At 36.9% G+C, this 23,453-nt stretch overlaps 1 protein-coding gene across 1 annotated transcript in view; it reads right to left on the bottom strand.

Moving 5' to 3' along the window:
* Tlk1 (tousled like kinase 1) overlaps positions 1 to 13,750 on the bottom strand; it is a 130,468-nt gene extending 116,718 nt beyond the window's left edge. Inside the window, exon 1 of the mRNA XM_076865737.2 lies at positions 13,074 to 13,750. Within this exon, the coding sequence (XP_076721852.1) occupies positions 13,074 to 13,212 (139 nt within the window). The 5' untranslated portion in view covers positions 13,213 to 13,750. The remainder of the gene's footprint in view (positions 1 to 13,073) is intronic.
* Positions 13,751 to 23,453: the final 9,703 nt, after the last annotated feature.

The raw sequence follows: 23,453 nt of genomic DNA, 5'->3' as shown, positions 1-23,453 counted from the left end.
AAGACATACATTAAAAATTTGACAAAAAAAACTGGTATTGAATTCAACAAAAGTATAAGGCATCATACAATGGAAAATATTCAAATATATAAAAGGAAAATAACAATAAAAGAAATGGTTCTATCAAATATAACAAAACATGACATTACTACTATATATTCAATGGCTAAGATAAAGACTTCAAAAAAATTGAAAATAGGATTCTAATACAAATATCAATTAAATCCAACCTCACTAACAATCAAGACATACCAACTGCAACAAAATACCATTTAATAGCAGTTAAACTGCCGATAACTTGTGTAACTCTATTCTCTAGAGAGTACTTTGTTCATACCTCTGTGACAGAAAATACAACTACCTTTCTCTTCTTTTGAGAGAACTTCACAGCACTGGAAAAGAGTTGTTCTATGACCCACAAGAGAAAATGCCACTGTGATTCCTGAATCTCCAGTTTATAATTCAGTCCACTTGAAGCCTAACTAGATTCTAAGAAACACTAGTCCTATATCCTACTAGTCTGTTTTATTTCTAATAACCAATCAACGAACATAACACCATCCTATAGTAGATGTAACAACTATAATAATTGACTGCACAGGGCACACATCTATAATCCCAGCTACCAGGCGGAACTCACAAGTTCAAGGTCAGCCTGGACAACTCAGCAAGACCCTGCCTGAAAATAAAACTCACAAAAAGGGCTGGGAATGTGGCTCAGTGGTAGACTGCCTGACTAGCATTGGGGGAGGCCCTTAGTTGCATCCCCAGAATGTATTACTTTACACAAAGTAATACTAATAAAATTTGTTTATCTCAGAAGTTGAAAATTGGCAACTCATAGATTATTCTATCTAATCCACCTTTCAATGTGTTCTTTGAAAGTATGAATTACATATTATAAATAAATCTTCCTCATTAGACTACAACCAAGCTCCTAGAAGGCAGGGACTATTATGAATCTGTTTTCCCAGTGCTAACTCCAGGCCCCAAAACAGTTGCTGAGTAAATAAACAAAGTATTTCAATACAGTTTCTATAAAACCCCAAAGCTTTGACAATTGATTCATCCTTGAGAAACAATAATAGACCTTAAAATCCCAATTGCCCCTCTGGGAAAACAACAATGACAACATATATTAAATAACATAAATAATATTCACCTCCTTTATCCAATAAAACAAATCCTTAAAAATGTTTACTAAGGTAATTAAAAGGAAGTGATTATATATATAATAAATACCACAATAACATAAAATGAAAAAAATGAGACAACTAACTGTGAGTAAGTTTGCATATGTATATTAACTAAATAAACTAGCATACATTCACTTCAAAGATAATTATGAAAACTGCAATATGGAAACAACCACAAATGAGGGGCTGTATCCCAAAAGTTACTTTTCAGTGACTTCCTATTATTAGCTTGTTTTTTGTCCCCTTCTTCTCAAAAGAAAAGAATCACCAATATATATAATAACAACAACAAATAATATGTCCAGGACCACAGAGATCAAAAACAATGGAGAAAAGATAAACTCAGGTCCATACTTCTAATTCCCATGCCACACTCCTACACACCCACTAGTAAACACAATTAAGCACTCAGTGCACATAAAGCACTTTCCTTGGTCCAAATAGGAACACAAAAAACACAATGCAGGTCACCTTTAAAATTTATAATAGTGCTTTAAAGATTATTACTGCAGGGGCTGGAGTTGTGGCTCAGAGGTAGAGTGCTTGCCTAGCATGCGTGAGGCACTGGGTTTGATCCTTAGCACCATGTAAAAATAAAATAAAGGCATTGTGTCCATCCACAACTAAAAAATAAATGTTTTTTTAAAAAAGATCAGTACTGCATATCAAAGATAAAGCAAAATACTGCTAATCCAAATCTAATGCTTGATCCTTAAAAGATATAACCATGTCTCTTCATTTGATCAGTTCTCAAGCCATACAAAATTACAGGAACTAAAATGGAAAGCAGTAATTGAGAACATCATTTAAAATCTGCCTCTGTCAGACAAAATTCTCTGGACAGAATTCTTTAAGCAGCCAGAGAAACAATCTATATAAGCAAAGTGTGCTCTAGCCATACAACCATTTAACTAGATAGTATTTGTTGTCTATTCTTCACCATATAAAAAAGAGAAGCAAACATTTAAATTTTAAGGTATCATTACATCCACACCTAACAGTAATAGATGAAAAACATTCCAGTAGTTAATATGCCATATATTTCTCATTTAATTCTCACAACCTTTGAGGTACTTACTATTGTTATCCCAGAATTTACAAACAAAATCTATAGATTAGGCAATCATAGGTTAAATAAGTACATCAAGTACCAAAAGCCAAATGGGAACCTAATTCCAACACAAACAGTGTGCTTGAAAAATTGTTATAATAATTTTCTATGTAATAATGCTTTTTCACATGAAGAAAGTACAGTCACATACCATTTAAAGCAGGGGATGTTCTAAAAAATGCAACCACAGGTCTTGTGCAAACATCACAGAGCAAATATAAAGAACTAAGAGAGCTACAGCAACATAATCTATACGTGGAAAGTCTTGATCTGGCAAATGACCATAGAATGTTGTCAACTAGGTCTGACAAAGAAGACATGAAAAAAAGTAAGAAGACCTGAGAGCTTACTGGGTGTTGTCATGTATTAGCCTTTTGGTTTTGTTTTTTAAAAATATAAAATAAAATTTAAATATAATGAGAAGGGCTGGAGATATGACTCAGTGGTAGAATGCTTGCCTGGCATGTGTGATACCATAGGTTCAACTCCCGGTACCACCCAAAAAATTAATAAATAAATAAACACAAAAAAAATTTATTTATACATATGTGTAAATACACATATAAACATCATATATATACGTATATGTATATATGTTTGTATGTATGTATACGAGAATAAGAAATACCCAGAGAGAATATAATAAAACAGTTGATAAATTGGATTGGATATTTGTTCAGTGTCAGGTTTGCAACCCTTGGTTAAGTTCAAGACTTATGTTAATAATACTTGAGCCCAAGATTTTTAGAATGGATTGAACTCATTGGTACATGAATACATATCCATCTCAAGCACTGCTTGTGCATGAGCTACATATAATCTTTCCAAAAAATAATTTGGCAACATTTACCAAATTCCCTAAAATTATCTTAATATTCTCTGCACTGATGGAAAAAAAAAACAAAAACTTTTACTTACTATACCATAGCTGCAGAATAAAAAGGAAAATAAATTATCTAAACAACTCCTTATGTTGTTGTTTTGTTCACTGTCATCCACTTCGCAGGAAAACTACACCTCACTTAATCCACGTGGTCTTAAGGAAACAGTCAACCACAAATTTCTTACTCCACCCACAGCTTTAATGGCTATCATTGCTGCACCTCATCTCTTAGGTCCTGGTAAGTAGTTAAAAAGCTGAAAATTAAAAGAGATCTGCATCAACCCAGAAATGATACAGGGACACTGGGAAAGAGTAGTTGTCTTTCAAGTGCAGTTGCTAAGCTACAGGTATATGTCTGGGTCTCCAGAAGCAAAAGGCTAGAAAAACCTAGTAATGGAGACACTGACATTATCTGAGATCTTGGATCTATTTGTTTCCAAAGCCATTCATCTTCTTCCACAGACAATTCCCAGTTATTATATAAACCAATAAATTTATTTTTTTAACTCACCGAAGCTGTTAAGTTTTGAACACCTGCAACCAAGAGAATCATAACTACCACACTAGCTGAGGAATGGTTAATTACCATATATCTAGCCAATGGAATAACACTGACAGATTAGTGTAGTCCTTAAAACATGCAAGTCCAGTCTAAATCCTGGCTCTGATACATATTCTGTATTCTTGGGTACATTATTTAATTTCTCTGTGCCTCAATTTTCTCATCTGTAAAACAGGAATAATAAATGTACTTATTTCATATGAAGTGAGGAGAATTAAATGAGTTTGTTTTTATGAAGTACCCAGAGCAGTACCTAGAGTTAGTATTTTTTAAATAAATAAGTAAAAATGTGTGCAAGTTAACTAAGCCATATAATTGCATGGTTGCTTACCAAAATAAATAAATAAATAGATATTTAAAAATCTACACAGAGAAAAACTGTATTTTTAAGAGGAAAACACACTATTCATTAAAAAAATAAACATAAAACTAAAATATACCTGTGGTCTCATCAGATGGGATGAATATGATTAACTTCACACAAATCCCTTGAAATCTCCCCAGTAGCACTACTGTTCATCATCAAAATGGGAAACACAAATACAGTAGCAAGTAGGAAACATCAAATTACATGATATATCACATTTAACTATATCAGCTCTTACTGACATAGCATAAGAATTCTAAACCTAAAGGAAGCTTGACATTTTCTTAGTTGATTAGCTTCCAAAGAAAGTACATACTTATGAGTATAACCAACTCTTTAATAATCCACATAAGATGAAGAACACATCATAAATCATCCTAAAAAAGTCCACTCATATTTATCTAGCTTTCCAATGAATCTTTGGCAAATATAACCACTTTTATTGAATAACTTGCCTTTTTGAAAAATTCCAGACCCACAAAGGAAGCCACAATGAGAAAATTTAATTCAACACTCAACAATCTACCACCTGGATCCATACTACATATTTTTCAACTCCTTCGTTTGAATTCCTATCAACACATTCACCTTTTCTCTGCCTGTTGTTAGATTTGCTATATGGTACATGTTACCAAGGACTTTTTCTTTTCTGCAAGCAATAGAGGAATTAAAAACAAGTGTTTGGGGCTGGGGTTGTGGCTCAGTGGTAGAGCGCTTGCCTGGCATGCGTGAGGCACTGGGTTCAATTCCCAGCACCACTAAAAATAAATAAATAAATTAAATAAGGTTTAAAAAAAAAAGTGTTTTAGGGCTGGGGTTGTGGCTCAGTGGTAGAGCACTTGCCTAGCATGTGTGAGGCACTGGGTTCAATTCTCAGGACCGCATATAAATAATCAAAATAAATAAAAAATAAAGGTCCATTGACAACTAAACATATATATAAATATTATAAAAAGTGTTTTAAAAAATACTTTCTACATATGAGGCAGATCGCACATCAAGCTTCTTTTCCTTGCCCATACTGAATACTAATAAGAGTCAAAGGTCTACCACAAAGCATCACAATTTTTTCAGAGTCACCACAACAAGAGAAGGATGAATCAACAATGGAAAATTCTTTGTTCTAATCCTAATGTTTATTTTCTATGGAACCTGTGGGCTTGTGAGGCCAAAATATTAAGATAAATGGAGCTCCAAATTAGATTACCAAACAGGAAAACAAGATTTTTCATTAATGAATTTCTAACATTTTCCATGAAGGGACTAAATTTATCTTAAAATAAAATGAAATGTAAGATCCACACAGTTGGTATAGCTTTCTAAATTGGGTATTTGGTTTGGGGCTTTTATTGTTATTGTTTATTTGTTTCAATCTGATCTTCACATATATAAAACTCATGTTAAGGAAAAATAAACTTAAAAATTTAGAGGTAAATTGAACGAAATCTAAAAGACTGGTTACTAAATTAATATGTTAAGGAAAAATCAACTAAGAAATTATTCAAAATCAAACTTTAGGATCTTAAGCAATATGCCCTAATTATTAAAATACAGAGACTTGCTCCAAATCCCAGGACTAACATTGCTTTAATTTTCTGTGCCTCAGTTTTCTTATCTGTAAAATGAGAATAATAATTGAATATGCCTCACAGGGTTATGACATTAAAGGAGTTAAATGCAAATTCAATAAAGTTCAGTTATTGTTTTTACTATTAGCCATATCACCTTCTAAAATACAACTTCCTTAAGAACTACTAAAATAAGCATGTTCCTGAGTCTGAAATGTGTGTGTGAATTTTATGCGTGTGTGTTTGTGTGACTACTTCTTTTTTCCTTCAATAAAACTTTCAGTTACATGTCAGCTCTGTAGAGGGCATCCTATTACACATTGCAAAACCAGTCTCTGAATTTAAGACTTGTCTTTCTGGTGGGTAACATAAATAAAAGTGTAATAAATGGTAGCATGATGGAGGTGCCACAGAAATAAGAAAATCCTATAGAATGCTGAAGAACACAGGCACTTAACTAGAGGCAAACACAGGGTCTAGGCTGAAATATACTCCAGAAGTATTTTCTGAGGAGTAAATCATTTAGTTATTTCACTGCAGGGCATCACATCTAATTATTTCAATTGAGGGTATCACATTGGTATTTATGTAATTTACATAATTTTAACAGATACATAAGTATTTTTGTGCATTGATCATTTTCAAAAAACAAGACTACCTAGCACACAACTTACCATGTTCATAAACCTAAATAGACTTAACAAACCTATCTTCTGAGATAGGATCTTGCTCAACTACTTGGCTCAAGCAATCCTTCCAGTTCAAGTCTTTTAGGTACCTGGACTTGAAAAGGTTACATTGTTTCTTCAAGAAACATTTCCTTGGCCAATAAATAAAAGCTACAAACTTTCCACTAGAGTATTATATTCCAATGTCACAGGAGTTTTCCAGCTAAAAGAGACATTGAGTGACTTTAATCCTACCCCCTCAATTTTGTAAATCAAAATCATTGGGAAAACCACTACCCTAAGAGTTGATAAACAGCATTTTGGTCCCAATCAGTAACAGTGAAAGCCTGGGCAAATTAACTAAGTTTCCACATCTGTAAAATGTGGTTTGTACTAGATTGCTTCCAGGGAACCATTCAGGTGCATAATTCTCATTTTATGAAATCAAAGCAAAGAAACTAAGCAGCTTGCCCAAGATCATACAGCTAATTAATGGCAAAATAAGGACTACAGTGAAATGCAATCACTTTCTCACTTAAACCACACTTCTTCGCCCATTTTTAACACTATTCCTCTAAATCATTCTAAGACACTTAAAAATTATGAAAGGGGCTGGGGATGTGGCTCAAGCGTTTGCGCGCTCGCCTGGCATGCATGCGGCCCGGGTTCGATCCTCAGCACCACATACAAAACAAAGATGTTGTGTCCACCAATAACTAAAAATTAAATATTAAAATTCTCTCTCTCTCTCTCTCACTCTCTCTTTAAAAAAAATTAAAAATTATGAAAATGCATGAAGGAGTTATGAAACTAAATAACTTGTTTCTATGACTTTTTTTTTAATAGAAAATGAGCTTGAAACCCAAATGCAACAAGTACATGAAGTTTCAAGCTGGTGTATCACTTACTACACATTAAATTGGACTCAAAAAAGTTATGAGAGGGGGCTGGGGTTGTGGCTCAGTGGTGCAAGGCCCTGGGTTTTATCCTCAGCACCACATAAAAATAAATAAGGGCCAGAGTTGTACTTCAATGGTAGAGTACTTGCCTCGCAAGTGTACGGCACTGGGTTCGATCCTAGCACCACATTAAAAACTAAAGGCATTGAGTCCACATACAATTAAAAATAAATAAATTAATTAAATTAAATAAAGGTATGTGTCCAACTACAACTAAAAAATAAATTTTTTAAAAAAAGTTATGAGAGTTCATGCCTAACTTCTAGCCATCTAAAAATTCAACTCACAGAAGTGATTATCTCCCATATAATTAAAATAAGAATTTTTACAAGTAATGGTAAATATTACAAGTATAAGTCTCTGAAGAAGAATTAAAATTCTTCACTTTTATTTTATGTCCAGGTTATATTTAATGTACATCTTTAGATTCAAGAGAGATCAATTTAAACACTTTTCCTTATGTTTCCTCTTTTCCTACTCTAGTGTTGAAAATATCAGAACAGCTTAAGCATATTACTTTTGAAATCATATAAACAATTACAAATATAACATTATGTAAACTATGTTATCATTTCAATTTCAAAACTGAAAATCAGCCCCCATAGTACTCTAAAACTCTGTTCTCAAATATATTACAATTCAACTGAACTATATGATAAACAACATTTGATTCCCTGAAATATCTTCAAAGCTATTATATTTCACAAGAAATTTAGCAACATTTCAGAAAGACTGATCTTGTTGACTCCAGAAAATACAGGAAAATCCTCAGAGGAAAGTCACAATAAAAAATACAAAATAGTCATGAAGTCAACAATAGTTGACTGATTTGAGAGAATATTCAAAAATGTTAACAGATATCTAACTATAGTTTAACTATTTGTAAGAATTTTTAAAGAATCACAAATATTTACATTTTTAAATTCCAGGGACCTTAAACTGTAAATCCATCAGTATCTAATATAAGAATCTGTAATTTATCTCCACTGTCCTCCAAAAATGTTCTAGTACTCTAAATTCTTACAGCTAAATACTTCTTTCTGTTGTTGGACAAGTCTAACTAATCTATGTCTTCCTGATTCACTTACAGGTCTGCTTTCCAAAATACGAGAACACCATAGAGCACATTCGTAATCCCAGTAGCTCAGGAGGCTGAGGCAGGAGGATCACAGCCTCAGCAATTTAGAAAGACCCTGTCTCAAAATAAAAATAGAAAGGGCTGGGATGTGGTTTTATGGTTAAGAGCCCCTGGGTTCAATCCCTGGTACCAAAAATAAATAAATAAATAAATAAATAAAAACCAACAGGAGAATGAATCTATTCTCACTTCTATTTATGCTTGTGAAATATATATCTGAAAACAGTTATGTGTATCCCACCCTTTAGTCTCTTTTCTAGACTAATGAATGGTCCAAAGATCTTGGGTGGGTCCTAAAGACATTTCTGGACTTTCACATTGCAAGTAACCTTTTAAAGAAAAACTGCAACTTGTCATTTTGGTGTAACATCAGAGAATATTCACTCTAAAAGGCTATTAAATATTTTTTCCTTTTCCAACTACATTATCTATATGAAGGTGAAGTTTTTTAACATACATAAATAAAAGCATATCACAACAGACTGAGAACAGAAGCATAATCCATTTTCTAGTTAGCCAGAAACCAAAGCGATTTGCAAAAATATAAAACAATGCCACTAGCTGCACTAATTTTTAGAATATTTTTATTCTTCACAAAAAAACCTTATTAGTATGTAGTTGGTTTACCACTCTTTTAAAATAAACTAATAAATATTTTCAAAACTTTTTAATTTCTAATACAGCAAATATTAACAGATATAACTCACATAAACAAAATCTATTTTTTTGTTGTTGTTGACAATGGGATTCATTGTATGGAATCTTTAATATTTTTTAAGAAAATAAAGGAGTCCTGAGACCAAAAGATTAAAGCATATTTTCTTTCTTTCTTATTAGTACTGGGAATTGAATTAAGGGGTGTCTTACCACTGAACCACATCCTCAATCCTGTTTTTTTTTTTATTTTGAGACAAGGTCACACTAAATTGCTCAGGCTAGCCTTGAACATGCAATCCTCCTGCCTCAGCCTCTCATGTTGCTGGGATTACAAGTATGTGCCACCATGCCCTACCATGTCAGTTCAAATACTTTAATTCTTCTATCTAAGGAATGCAGTCTTCAAACATGAAAACAGAGAAACAACAGTTTAATTGTACTGTTTGATACCATCTTTTAGACCAAACTACTTCCACTATTTACAAATAAGTAAAATACATTGCTGGTGGGACTGCAAATTGGTGTAGCCAATATGGAAAGCAGTATGGAAGATTCCTTGGAAAACTTGGAATGGAACCACCATTTGACCCAGCTATCCCTTCTCCTCAGTCTATACCCAAAGGACAACATACTACAGGGACACAGCCACATGGATGTTTACAGTAGCACAATTCACAATAGCTAAATTATGGAACCAACCTAGATGCCCTTTAGTAGATGAACAGATTAAAAAAATGTGGCATATATACACAATGGAATATTAGTCAGCAATAAAAGAGAATAAAATCATGGCATTTGCAGGTAAATGGATGGAGTTGGAGAAGATAATGCTAAGTGAATTTAGCCAATCCCAAAAAAACAAATGCTGAATGTTTTCTCTGATATAAGGAGGAACTGGTTCATAGTGGGGTAGGAAGGGGGAGCATGGGAGGAATAGATGAACTCTAAACAGGACAGAGAGGTGGGAGGGGAAGGAATGGGCATGGGGTTAGAAATAATGGTGGAATGTGATGGACATCATTATCCAAAGTGCATGTATAAAGATACCAATTGGTGTGAATATACTTTGTATACAATCAGAGTTATGAAAAATTGTGCTCTATATGTGTAATGAATTGTAATGCCTTCCGCTGTCATCTATAAATAAAAAAATACATAAAAAAACAAATAAGTGAAACAAATTATTCATAACTGACAAGATGGTAAAGGAAAAAATTGCAAGTATAATCAATCATTTGATGCTCAGCAATTAACTCATTCAAAAGTAACCTTTACAGCTGGGGTGCAGTGGCCCACATGTGTAATCCCAGCAGCTCAGGAAGCTGAGATAGGTGGATCATGACTTCACAGCCAGCCTCAGCCATAGTAAGGTGCTAAGCCACTCAAGGCAGGCTGAGGCAGGAAGATTGCAAGTTTGAAGCCAGGCACAGCAACTACAAAAAACCCTCAGCAAGTTAGTGAAATCCTGCCTAAAACTGAAAAAATAAAAGGGGTGGAAATGCAACTCTTTGGTAAAGTGCCCCTCGGTTCAATCTCCAGTACCAAAATCAAACAAAAACACACACACAAAAAAACTTCTATTTATGAAACATATCAACATGTTCCTACAAAAGGAGCTAAACCCGTTCTTTAAATAAAAACTGGGACTCCACTGAATAGCAAACTTCTTCATCTTGATATTTGGTGCTTCATATATACAATTCCTATTAGCATTAGTGAAATCTGAGAGTATACTACAAAATCTCAAAATGAATAAATAACCCTAGAGGATTAACACAGTTTTACCTTACATGCTGGTTATTCAAAAAGAAATATCCCACAGTGGCCATACAAGTACTTGGTGTGAGGGCTAGGGGTGAAAGCTCATTGGTAGAGCACTGCCTGGCACAATTCATACCCTGGGTTTGATCTCCAATACTCCCCCACTCCAAATAAGTATTTGATGTGAAGTATAACTTTCACAAAAGTATACTCTATTATTTCATTAATTAACAGAAACTCATTGTTATAGGTTACAAAAAAAAAATCTACTGTAATCTAAACTGCTACAAAAAATTCTGGTTATTTGGAAGTTCAAGCTACATTATTCCAACAATTTCAAAGTTTTTCAAACATCAGGAAAAGTGCAGAATAGTAGATACAAATGAGAAGTTTAACTAGAGTTTAAGTTACCTCAGAAACTCACCATCTAGATTTTGTGACTCCCAAATTCCCAATACTGATAACAGATATCAACAGACTGAACAATTCAACATTATGCCCTCAGTATCTAGTACAGGTTCTAGTTCATAGTAATGGCCCAATAAGTACCTGAGAAATAGATGAGTGAATGATAAAAAGAGTTTTAAAAAATAAAATGTTCTTTTACTATCATTAAGCACCTTAATGAAACTACATACAAGTAAAATTATGCTAAAAGCACCAACTGCTCTATTCAGAAATCACATTTAAAAATACAAATTTTCAAGAAAATCATCAGATGTATTAAATTTCAGTCATTCAATAAATTAAGCTTTTACCTTCTAATAATGAAAAATCAGTGTTGGGATAGATAAAAGGGAAAAATGTCTGTCAATGTAGTAGGCATGTTTAATGGATGCCATAAATCAAACCTTTCCATGAATTTTCTAGAGCATATTCATGCCAATCTTTGAGCCTATTGTCACTTTCACACATGCTCACAGGAACAAAATGACAAAGAATGCTATGCCTGAACCACTGGATTCGGGGCACAAAACACTTGATTAACAATTGTCATGGCTCTTAGTAGTAAATATCGACAGATATTTTCAGAATAAATTAATCCCACCGATTCCTATGTAAGTCGAAGCTCTTGATTTCTTTAAAAGATTCACTAGACTATTAGACTTCCAAACGTTTTTTTTTTTTTTTTTTTTTTGAAATGCGCCTATAATCTCCTTGTGTGAGACAACTGGGAGTGAACAACCCATTTACCAATTGCTGACGAATATCGCTACGCATTTTCCAGACAAAAGAGCGTTAAAAGAGATTCGATCCACATTTGTTCTTCCCCCATAAATGCGTGCTCTCCCAAATTCCATTTTATGTCGTATACTTAAAGTTAAATACAGCAAGTTGAAATTTTAGTCAAAAGCACTCTCCTCTGCCTTACTAGCTGTGTAACTGCTACATCTGGTGGCAGCACACTTGCATGCAAGAAGCCAGAAAACTTAGAAAACAATTGTAACCGATCTGGTGCGTGTTTGCAGTAACCTTTAGGCAGACATTTCCCACAAAACCCACAACCCTGTCAGAGAGGAACAGTAGCCTACTTGCACTCGGGAAGATAACGCACAAACACGCAGGAGGCGATGGCGAAGGAGAGAAAGTTGCAACCATCTGGAGGGGTGGTTTAAACAGCCTGCCCACGAGTCAGTCTGTCGTTTGAATTGCTCTAGGGGACCACGCTGGGGATCAAAGTCTGCCTGAATAATTTCAGCGCCTCTCCCAAAGGGCAGGCACCCTGAAAGCGAAGGGCATCCTCCAGGTCCGGGGCAGCAAACCTCGCAGAGTGGGGACCGCCTCTATGGGAGGAGTGCGCGGGGGAAGGGGAGGGGGCTAGAAGATGAATGCTCCAACGGGAGGGAAAGCCCACCAGAGACCGGAGGCCAGGAGGTTAAGAGTACTGAGTGTACTAGCAAATGGAGCAGAAAGAGGCTCGCGTCCAGGGGGAGAATTCCCACCCTCGCAGTACTGGCTCCTTGGAACCCCAGCGAGTCTGTGCGCCTCACCCGATCCCCACCAGCACGCACCCCCTCGTCCGTCTCCTCCGCCACCCGCGAACCACCACCCACAGCCACCGCACCACCTCCCCGGGGCCGGGCGGCCTCGCGTCCACCTCGCCACCACCCCCAACCCCGGGGTCAGGCGGAGGAGCGGCGGGGCGCGGGTCCGCGGCGCGGAAGGGAGGCCCTCGAGCGGGCACGGGCGCGGCGGCGCTTACCTTCCCTGGGCCTCCCGGATGGCGGCGTGTGATTCAGCAGGGACCTGGCCGCCGCCGCCGAGCCCGGGGTTGGAGACGTGGAGAGCTGGGACCAAGATGGCGGCCCCTCCAAACTTCCACTGCTACTTTGGACACTCATCAAGCTACTTTCTGGGAACCCGACTCCCCCCCTGCGACGGCAGCGGCGGCAACGGCACCGGCACCCGCCTCCGTCATGGCGGGGGCCGCGCTGAGGGCGAGCGAGAGAGCGAGGGCTGGGAGGGGAGAGTCAAGGGGATGGGGGAGGAAACCGAGAAGAGGGGAGGTGGGGAGGAAAGAGGTGAGGGAAGGAGAGGGGACGGGGAGGAGGGAAGGGGGGAGAAGCAAGGGAGCGGGCGGGCGCGCCGAAGAGGCGGAGGGAGGGAGCGCGGCTGCAGAGGCGTCGAGGGGGCGCCCGCCGGGGCCGGGGTCGGAGCGCGGGCGGAGCGCGGGCTGCGCCGGCCGAGGAGACTTCCGCGGGCGGAACCTGCCGGCACCTCTGCAGTGCGTCGGCCCCCGGCGTCGCCCGGGTGGCGGCGGCGGCGGGCGGTGGGTGGCGGCTGAGGCGGCGGGGTAACCTCTGCATCAGTTACAGGCGGCGGCAGCGTCACGCGCCGCCTGTGCAAACACTATCGCGAGGCTCCTGCGCCTCCGGTAGCGGCGGCGGCAGCGGCGGCCGCAGGAGCAGGCATGGGGGGAGGGACCTGCCAGGGGCTGGGGGCGGGGGGGGCGGGGAGGGAGCGGGCGCGCGAGGGAGGAGGCGCGGGCGCCGGGGCGCCCCTGGCGCGCCCGCGGATCGCAGCGCGGCGCGGGAGCCTGGGGCTGGCGGACTCGTGTGCGCGGGGACTGCCTCCCCGCGCCCGCCGGCGGGAGGCGCGCCGGCTCGCGCCCCCGCCGCGCTGCTCGGGCTCCGACTCCCGCTCCGCTGCCACCTGACTCCCCCTCTCTCCCGCGGAAGCGCGCCTGGCTCCCGACCCACACCCAGCCTGGGGAGAATTGCTTCTGCTCTCGCCGGGTTGTCGCGTCTCTGGAGTTGGATGTGATCGTTTCTCAAAATGGAACTGAAAAGTTGAGAGTTGCTTCTTTCTTTGCCCCTCTGCACTGTGGAAAAAAAAAAAAAAAACAAAACCTGTATGCGCCTCCCTGTCTGCAAAATGGGAGTAATAACTAGGAAAAAAAAAAAAAACTAAGAAAATAAGGAGGTGGCGGGGATGGGGGGGTTGAAAATAAAACTTTCTGTGTTTTAGGAAACAATCTTTAATAAAGGGATTTAAAAATACTACCGGTGTTGTGGACTATATGTGTGTGATAGCAGTTCTTTGTTTTAAAACAGTACATAGATAATCTAAGAAAAATTTGATTACTGCCTATATTTGGAAAAACTATACAGCATTCATCTTGTACAAAGGGTATGGTTTCTAGAAATTTCCAATTTGTTTCTGGTGCCGCTGTTGAGTCCTGACTACAAAATACCAAAACAAATTACAGCATTTGCTAAAATTTATGGATACAGTGTAGCTTTATTGCACACCCACCCGCGTACACACACCGCGACTGGCCATCTTGTACATAAAACAACAGTCTTAATAGTTCAGGAAAAATACAACAAGGTTATTGCTCTTTAAAAAACCAAATTGAATAGAACACTGAAAAGATTATGATATAGAGAACTATGCAGACATGAGGAAATGGCATGATCACCAGAGGGACAAAAATGTCATTTCTATTTTTTATTTTTATGACTTTGCATTTCTCATAGTAATGTTTTCTTCAGATAAACTATCATGCTAGAATGGAACCTTGGTTGTCAGTTATCTGCAGAAGTAATTTTAGTTTTCTTGTGCTTCAGATATTTCAGTGACTTTTTTGTCACTGCTTCTCAAATTTAAAAGGGAGATCTCACAAATTAAACTTCATGAGTTAATTGACATACAATAAGTTGCACATAATTAAAATGTACAATTTGTCAAGTGCTACATGTATACAACCCAAAAACCACTTCTACAATCTCTTACCCTCCAAAGTTTCCTTTATCCGTTTGTGACTCCCCCTTACTCCAGTCCCATACCCAGGTAACCAAGATCTTTCTGCCTCTACTGAGTACTTTGCATTTTCTTTAATTTAGATAAATATAAGGATACAATTTGCATTCTTCTGTCTGGTATCTTTATTCAATATAATTATTTCAAGATTCATCCACATTCGTGCATGTATAACTACTTCATTACTTTTTATTGCTGACTACTACTCCATTGTATGAAAATACAACATTCTGCATTGTTTCCATTTGCCTATTCTGAATAATGCTGCTATGAACATTCATGTGCAAGTCTTTGGACATATGCTTGCATTCTCTTGGATGCATACCTAGGATCTTACCATGAGATTTTTGTGCCAGCATGCATGTACTATAAGGGGAAATGGTTCCCATAACAACATGTAGATAAATGTATCTTCTTTCTGTATTTTTAAGAATAAGCTTAGTCTGCAGATTGTAGTGAAAAGAGCATAGGACAAGAAAGAAGTTAAGAGACATGAGTATTAGTCTCAGCAGAAAACAATATTTGTTTCAATTGCCTCACCTATGAAAAAGAGGTTAGAGATACTGGGTGGCTCCTAGGAATTCTATGACTTAAACAAAGCTCAATTCTGCATAAGGAATATGATGACCCTAGGTTATTCTCCCATCGTGTCCAGAGCTTACAGTTACTTTTATACAAACTGAGCTGCAATTTAGGCAGTCTTACTGCTTTTATTTTAAGTGGTAATTAGAGGAGCACAGCATATGTATAATCAAATTACTTTAGATATTTTTTGGTTGTGAGTGTTGCCTAAAAACTATTAGATGTTTGATTCTTGCCTTCTTACAGCTTATGATAAAGATAGCACTTACTGGGCTGGGACTGAGGCTCAGTGGCTTTCCTACCACATGTGAAGCACTGGGTTCAATGCTCAGCATCACATAAAAATAAACAAATAATAAAGGTATGCTGTCCATCTACAACTACCAAAAAAAAAAAAAAGCACTTGCTGACTTATAAAGAGGCCACTACCAGCTGCAATAAGAAACTAATCAAAGAAACCATGGTTCACCTTGAAAATGGAATGTCATGCCATTATTTAAAATCATGTCTTCAAAAAATATCAAAGAAGATTGATAACATTTTCACACTGTAGTAAAGTAAAAAGTATGATCCCAATTTGTTTGCAAGTATATGTGACTAGAAGGACACACCCCAAAAAATTAATAATGACTTACCTTAGGCTACGAGATTACATAATTACTATTTCTTCCTTTATGTCTTCCCAAATTTTGCACAATGAATCGTGTATTTCCTCTTATATTCTGAAAAAAGTTCAATAAATACTTTTTAAAATAATCTAAGCAGAAAAGGGCCTCTGGACACAAATTGTGCCTATATATAATTTTATTAAAAAATGATTATGTCAAATAAAAATTTCTGAATGGTAAATAATTGGTCTCACATCTTGCACATTTGCTATTATGTAGGCATTTAAAAAATGTCTGATGGGATGGCTGGGGTGATAGATTGCACGACAGAAAAAAACTGCAGAAAAATCAAGCGTTTATGGGCTGGGGTTGTAGCTCAGTGTTAGTATGCTTGCCTAGCATGTGTGAGACACTGGGTTAGATTCTCAGCACCACATATAAATTAAAAAAAAATAAATAAAGGTATATTAACAAATTAAAAATTAAAGTTAAATTATAAAAAAATCAAGCATCCAGATTTGGACAGAAAGGATCCCCTGTCATTCTGTGACAAAGGAGAATTCTCAAGAGCAAGAAAAGATCACTAGAAAGGTTCTTTGGATAATCTCATTGAGAGAAATATTCCCAAAGAGAAAGCCAGCTTGAGAATACAGCTAGCAAAGATTTTCTCTCATTTTGTAGGTTTTTTCTTCATATAGTACATTTATCATTGCTGTAGTACTTCTCTTTCTTCCATTTCCCTGCTTTGGCTAAAAATCTCAAGAGGTCAAGGCCCTTGGTCTTTCATGTTTACAATTGTATTTCCAACACCTAGCACCTGACTGGCATACAGTTGTGATGCATATTTATTGAGCCAATCATTTACCAACACAACTGGTTAGCAAGCACTTGAGCCCCTGAGCTGACCTACTCATAAACATCTGATTTAGTCATCTAGCAAAGGAAGAAAGGACCAAGAGCCTATCACCCCACACACTTACTCTTCTGTTTTTTTCTCTTTCTACATTTTTTATTAGTGCATTATAGTTGTACATAATGATGGGATTTGTTGTTACGTATTCATACATACACAAAATATGACAATATAATCTGGTTTGTATCACTCCCCAGCACCGCCCCCCCCCCCCCCGCCTCACACCTCCTTATTCCTTTCCTCTACTGATCTTCCTTTGATTTTCTTGAGATCCCCACTCCATCTTTCTTTTCCTTTTTCCTGACTTCTACATATGAGAGAACACATACAATCCTTGACCTTCTAAGTCTGGCTTATTTTGCTTAACACGATTGTCTCTAGTTTCACCCATTTTCCTGCAAATGACATAATTTCATTTTTCTTTGTAACAGAAAAAACTCTATTGTGTGTATATATCACATTTTCTTTATTCATTCATCCATTGATGGACACCTACACTAGGTCCATGGTTTGACTATTGTTTACTATGCAGCTATAAACATGGGTATGCATGTACTGCTGTAGTATGATTAAATTTTTGGACTAAATACTGAAGAGTGGTACAGCTAGGTCATATGGTGATTCCATGACTACTCTTTTGAAGAAACTCCATACTAATATCCATAGTGGTCATACTAATTTACAATCCAACCAACAGTGTAAAAGTGTTCCCTTTTCTTCACGTCCTCTCCAGCATTTATTATTATTTGTATTCTTGATGACTGCCATTCTGACTGATGTGAGATGAAATCTCAGTGTAATTTTGATTTGCATTTTTCTAATTGCTAATGATGTTGAACATTTTTTCATTATTTTTGGCCATTTGTGTTTCTTCTTTTGAGAAGTGTCTGTTCAATTCATTTACCCATTTATTATTTGGGTTATTTGATTTTTTTGAGTTAAGTTTTTTGAGCTCTTTATAAATTCTATATATTAATCCTCTGTCAGAAGAGTAGCTAGCAAAGATTTTCTCTCATTCTGTAGGTTTTTTCTCTTCACATTCTTTATCATTTCCTTTGTGTGCAGAAGTTTTTTTAATTTAGTGCCATCCCATTTATGAACTCTTGGCATTATTTCCTGAGCTTTCAGAGAAACTTGTTGCCTGTGCCTATATGCTGACATGTTGACTCTCTTTTTTATTCTAGGAGTTACATAGTTTCTGCTCTAATTTCTAGGTTTTTGGTTCATTTTGAATTGATTTTTGTGCAAGATGAGAGATAAAGGGCCCCAGGCTATCTTTTCTTCAAAGTATGTTTTGGCACCTTGTCAAGGATCAGATCACTATAGATGTGTGGGTTTTCTCTATGACTTCTATTCTGGACCATTGGTCTATGTGTCTGTTTTTATGCCAGTACCATACAGTTTTTGTTACTATAGCTCTTTAGTATAATTTGAAGTCAGGTATTGTCAGACCTGCAGTGTTGCTTTTTTTTTTTTTTTGGTTTAGAAATGCTTTGGCTATTCTGGATATTTTATTCTTCTGAATGAATTCTAGGACTATTTTTTTTTCTAGTTCTGTGGAAAATGTCATTGGTATTTTGATGAGGGTTGCACTGGATCTTTTGATTTTGGTTGAATGATCATTTTAACAATATTAATTCTGCCTGTCCATGAACATGGAAGGTCTTTCGATCTTCTGAGGTCTTCCTCAATTTCTTTCTTCAATGTTCTACAGTTTTCATTGAAGAGGTCTCTCGCCTCCTAGGTTAGATTTTTTTCTCAGGTTTATTTGGTTTTTTTGGCTATTGTGAATGGAATTGTTTTCCTGATTTTTTTCTCAGTAGATTTGTTATTGGTATATAGGAAAACCATTGATTTTTGTATGTTGATTTTTTACCTGCTACTTTGCTGCATTTGTTTATTAGTTCTAGGAGACTTTGGGTGGAGTTTATTTATTTATTTATTTACTTACTTACTTATTTATTTTGATCTTTTAAATATAGAATCCTATCATATGCAAACAGTGATAATTTAACTTCTTCCTTTCGTATTTGTATTCATCTTATTTCTTTATCTTGCCTAATTGCTCTGGCTAGAATTTTTAGCACTATATTAAATAGAGGAGTGATAGAAATAGATGTCCTTGTCATGTTAATTTTAAAGGAAATGCTTTCAGTTTTTCCCCATTCACTATGAAGTTGGCTTTGCATTTTTCATTTCACAGCCTTTATGATATTGAGATAGGTTCCTTCTGTCCCCAGCCTCTTCAATGTTTTTATCATGAATGGGTACTGAATTTTGTCAAAGGCCTTCTCTTCATCAATTGAGGTGACTAAGTGATTTGTCCTTAATTCTATTTATGTGATGAATTGCATTTATTGATCTGTATATGTTAAATCATCCTTCTACCTTTGGAATAAAATCAACCTGGTCATGATATACAGTCTTCTTAATATGTTGTTGAACAGGATTCGCCAACATTTTATTAAGCATTTTTGCTTTTGAGTATATCAGGGATATTGGTCTGTACTTTTTTTTCCTTGGTGTGTCCTTTTCTGGTTTGGGTATGGGTGATACTCAGTCTTCTTGGTCAATGTTTGTGGTTTAATAAATTTTATTGATCTTGTAAGATAAAACATAAATTTTGCATAAGCCTTACTTACACTAAAAATTGTTTATTGTTTATTTGAAATTCAAATTTTACTGAGCATCCTGTATTTTGATTTGCTAAATCTGGCAATCCTAGACTTTTCGAACTAAGCGAAGAATAGTTCATAAGGTAGTGCCTAGTAAAGTTAAAAACACTATAACTTGGCAGTTCCATTTCAAAGACTAGATCTTAGAGGATCATGTGAACTAGGAGATAAGGACACAAATGTTCACAGTGCTATTGTGTATAGTAGCCCAAAGCTGAAAATCACCTATATGTCCATTGATAAATAAACTAGAGTTATGTATATTTACACACTGATTTACTGTTCAACAATAAAAATGCTCATAAACATAATCTTGATTAAAAAAAAAAAGTTACTAAGATGGACATGGTGGTCCACCCCTATAGTCTCAGCTACTTGGGAGAGCTGAGGCAGAAGGATCAACTGAGGCCAAGATTTCTGGGTTAGCCAGCACATCATAGGGAGACCCAGGAGCATGACCATGAGGTGGGGGTGGGTGGGAGTTGAGGGTAAGGACGGTGAGGGTAAGGGAAGCAAGGGAAGAGAGGAAGGGAGGAAGGAAGGAAAATATAAGCAGGCAAAAAGGAAGGAAGGAAGGAAAATATAAGCAGGCAAGTGAGCTGGCTACAGAAAGATAAAGTCAGTTTGACTCCATTTATAAAATATTCAAAAACATTAAGAAACTAAAAAATACATATATAATTTAGAAAAGAAAAAAGGTGAGAATGAGAAACCAAAGTCAGAGAGGTTACCTCTGTCAGGGAAAAGGGTGGATGTGATCATGAAGGACCCACGGGGACTTCAAAACCTTGCTAATTGCTAAAAGCACCACTTGTTAAATTGGGTGAGAATATGGAGGTTATGTTTCTTTTTTCTTTTTTTTTTTCTCTATTCAAAATTGTATATATCTATTAGATCTACTCTTACACGTAGGAAATGTTACATAACAATGTTAAGAAAATGAGAAGTGCTTGGCCTTCTTCCTCCTTATCAAAGTGAAGTGAGTTGCCAGTATGGCCTCCTCCACCCAGATTCACACCCCATTTTGATTCCCTTCTTTGTTCAAATGTATACACACAGATTGGAGCCCTTGAGATGCCTGCCCTCCTATCTCTACATGCCACCTTACTCATCTTTTTCATTAGATATTAGACAAATAACTCTATTACACTGGATTATGAAGAACTCTCATTTCAAATATGAGCAGGTTAGTTCTACCTGCACTATGCATTCACAAAGCCACTGCTTGAAGGTTTCAGTTTCCAAATTCCGGTAATGATAGTTCCAGGGTTTGTGCATAACAGGCTGGGTCACACTTTCTCTAATCTATTATGGAAATGATTTCCCTCAGGTTTGTCAACACATTTTGAGGGAGGAAGCCTTGGTCTATATAAAACAAAAATTAGAACTACAAGATTTTCAAAATTGATTCATTTTGCCCAAGTTTAAAAAAAATTATAATATTGCCGCCCCCAAAAGTGCACTAGAAGCTATCCACCAAGGATGAGTATTATAAAATGTTTACAAAAACAAAGTACAACAAGCAAACAGTGCTCATATAGCAGATTTTAAATTGACAATGTACCACTTAACAAAGCAGGCTACTTTGAAAAGTAATGGAGATAACATATAAAACCAATTGTAGTCTAATGTTACACTTTACCCATCCTAAATGTTACTGATTAAACCAAAATATCACATTAGAGGGAAATAACAAAAATCCCCCAAATCTTACCTTGGACTTTGTTTCTGCAGCATAAAGGTCTTTTTTTTTGTAGGTGAAGAAACCAATGTCACGTTTCATTAGAAATGACATCAAACATCCTTAATTCTTTACAGCTTTTAGAATTCCTAACTCTATAGTTTAAAGACTTTAAAAGTTGCTTTAACATTTTTCTAGCAAATAAAAAATAAATGCCAGGGGCTGGTATGCAGTTCCATGATAGAGAGCAAGCTTAACATATACAAGGCCCTATTTTCAATCCCAGGACAAAAGGGAAGTGGGGGGGGGGTGCAAATATATGTGTGTGTGTGTGTGTGTGTGTGTGTGTGTGTGTAGTTTTTCTTGTTTTGTTTTGTTTTGTTGGGGAATGAACCCAGGGGTGCTTTACCACTGAACTACATCTCCAGCCCTTTTTTATTTTTTTTAATATTTTTTAGTTGTTGATAGATCTTTATTTTATTTACTTATTTATATGTGGTGCTGAGATTTGAGCCCAGTGCCTCACATGGGCTAGGCAAGCAGTTGCTGAGCTACAATCCAAGCCCCCTTTTTGATTTTTTATTTTGAGAAAGGATCACTAAATCTCAGAGACTTGTGATTGTTCTGCCTCAGCCTCCCTAGCAGCATGGATCACAGGTATGCACCATCCTGACTATACACACACACACACACACACACACACATATATATATATATACATATACATATGTGTATATATAATATTATTATATATTATATGATATATTATGCTATAATATAATATTATATTATATAATATTATACATATAGATATATGTATATATACACTTTTTGACAGGATCCTCCTGCCTCATTACCCAAGTAGCTAAGACTACAGGCATGCACCACAGTGCTAAGACCAACAAATCTTTCTTAATTTGAAATGACAAAAATAAGACGAATCATACATAACCTCCTATATGCATGAAAAATTTGAAACACAGGAATGTCAAGTACTGATGAGAATTTATTCCTCTCAAAAATATAGTCAAAATGCCACCATGGCCCAGCATAGGGGCACATAACTTGGGAGGCTGAGGCAGGAGGATTGCAAGTTCAAGGCCGGTCTCAACAATTTTGTGAGACCTTCAGCAATTTTGTGAGACCTTTAGCAAGACTCCATCTTAAAACAAAAAGCAAAAAGGAGTGCAGATGTAGCTCAGCGTTTCAATTCCCAGGAAAGGAAGGAAGGAAGAAAAAAAGGGGGCGAGAGGGAGAAAAAGGAATACAGACCACCATGCATGAAATAAGAGGGGGGCATCTAAACTGCAAGTGATATTTAGTTCCTTCATCTAGGTACTGATTAAAGATGTGTTCAGGTATCTACATGGTGCTGCATACCTGTAATCCCAACTACTTTGGAGACTGAGGCAGAAGAACAAAAATTCAAGGAGAATAGAAATTCAAGGACAGCCTAGGCATTGGTCTCTATCTCGAATGAATAAATAAAAAGGGTAGAGATATAATTGCATGATAGAGCACCCCTGGGTTCAATTCCCCAGTACTTGGGGTGTGGGGTATAAAAATTCATTAAATTACATACTTACAGTAAAAAGAAAAAAAATTAGAAAGTTTAACCTGGCATTGTTGTTCCAAGTTTTCTCTTCTCTCTCTCCCTTTCTCTCATTGTCTCTTTCTCTTTGGAAAATAAATTTGTACTTATAATTGTTCAATGAGAAAATGAAAAGAAATATTAAAAACAAGAAAAATGTTATTAATATATGGAGAAATGAATGGTGGTTTCTAATGGGCAGGAGAGACAAAAATGATGTCTTAAAAACAATAAAACTACGATGAAATTCCTAAAATCACCACTTCGAAA

This window comes from Callospermophilus lateralis, chromosome 9 (assembly GCF_048772815.1).
Source record: "Callospermophilus lateralis isolate mCalLat2 chromosome 9, mCalLat2.hap1, whole genome shotgun sequence".
NCBI classification, from domain to species: domain Eukaryota; kingdom Metazoa; phylum Chordata; class Mammalia; order Rodentia; family Sciuridae; genus Callospermophilus; species Callospermophilus lateralis.
The sequence above is the reverse complement of the archived record's forward strand: the minus strand, read 5'-3'. Positions and strand labels throughout refer to the sequence as shown.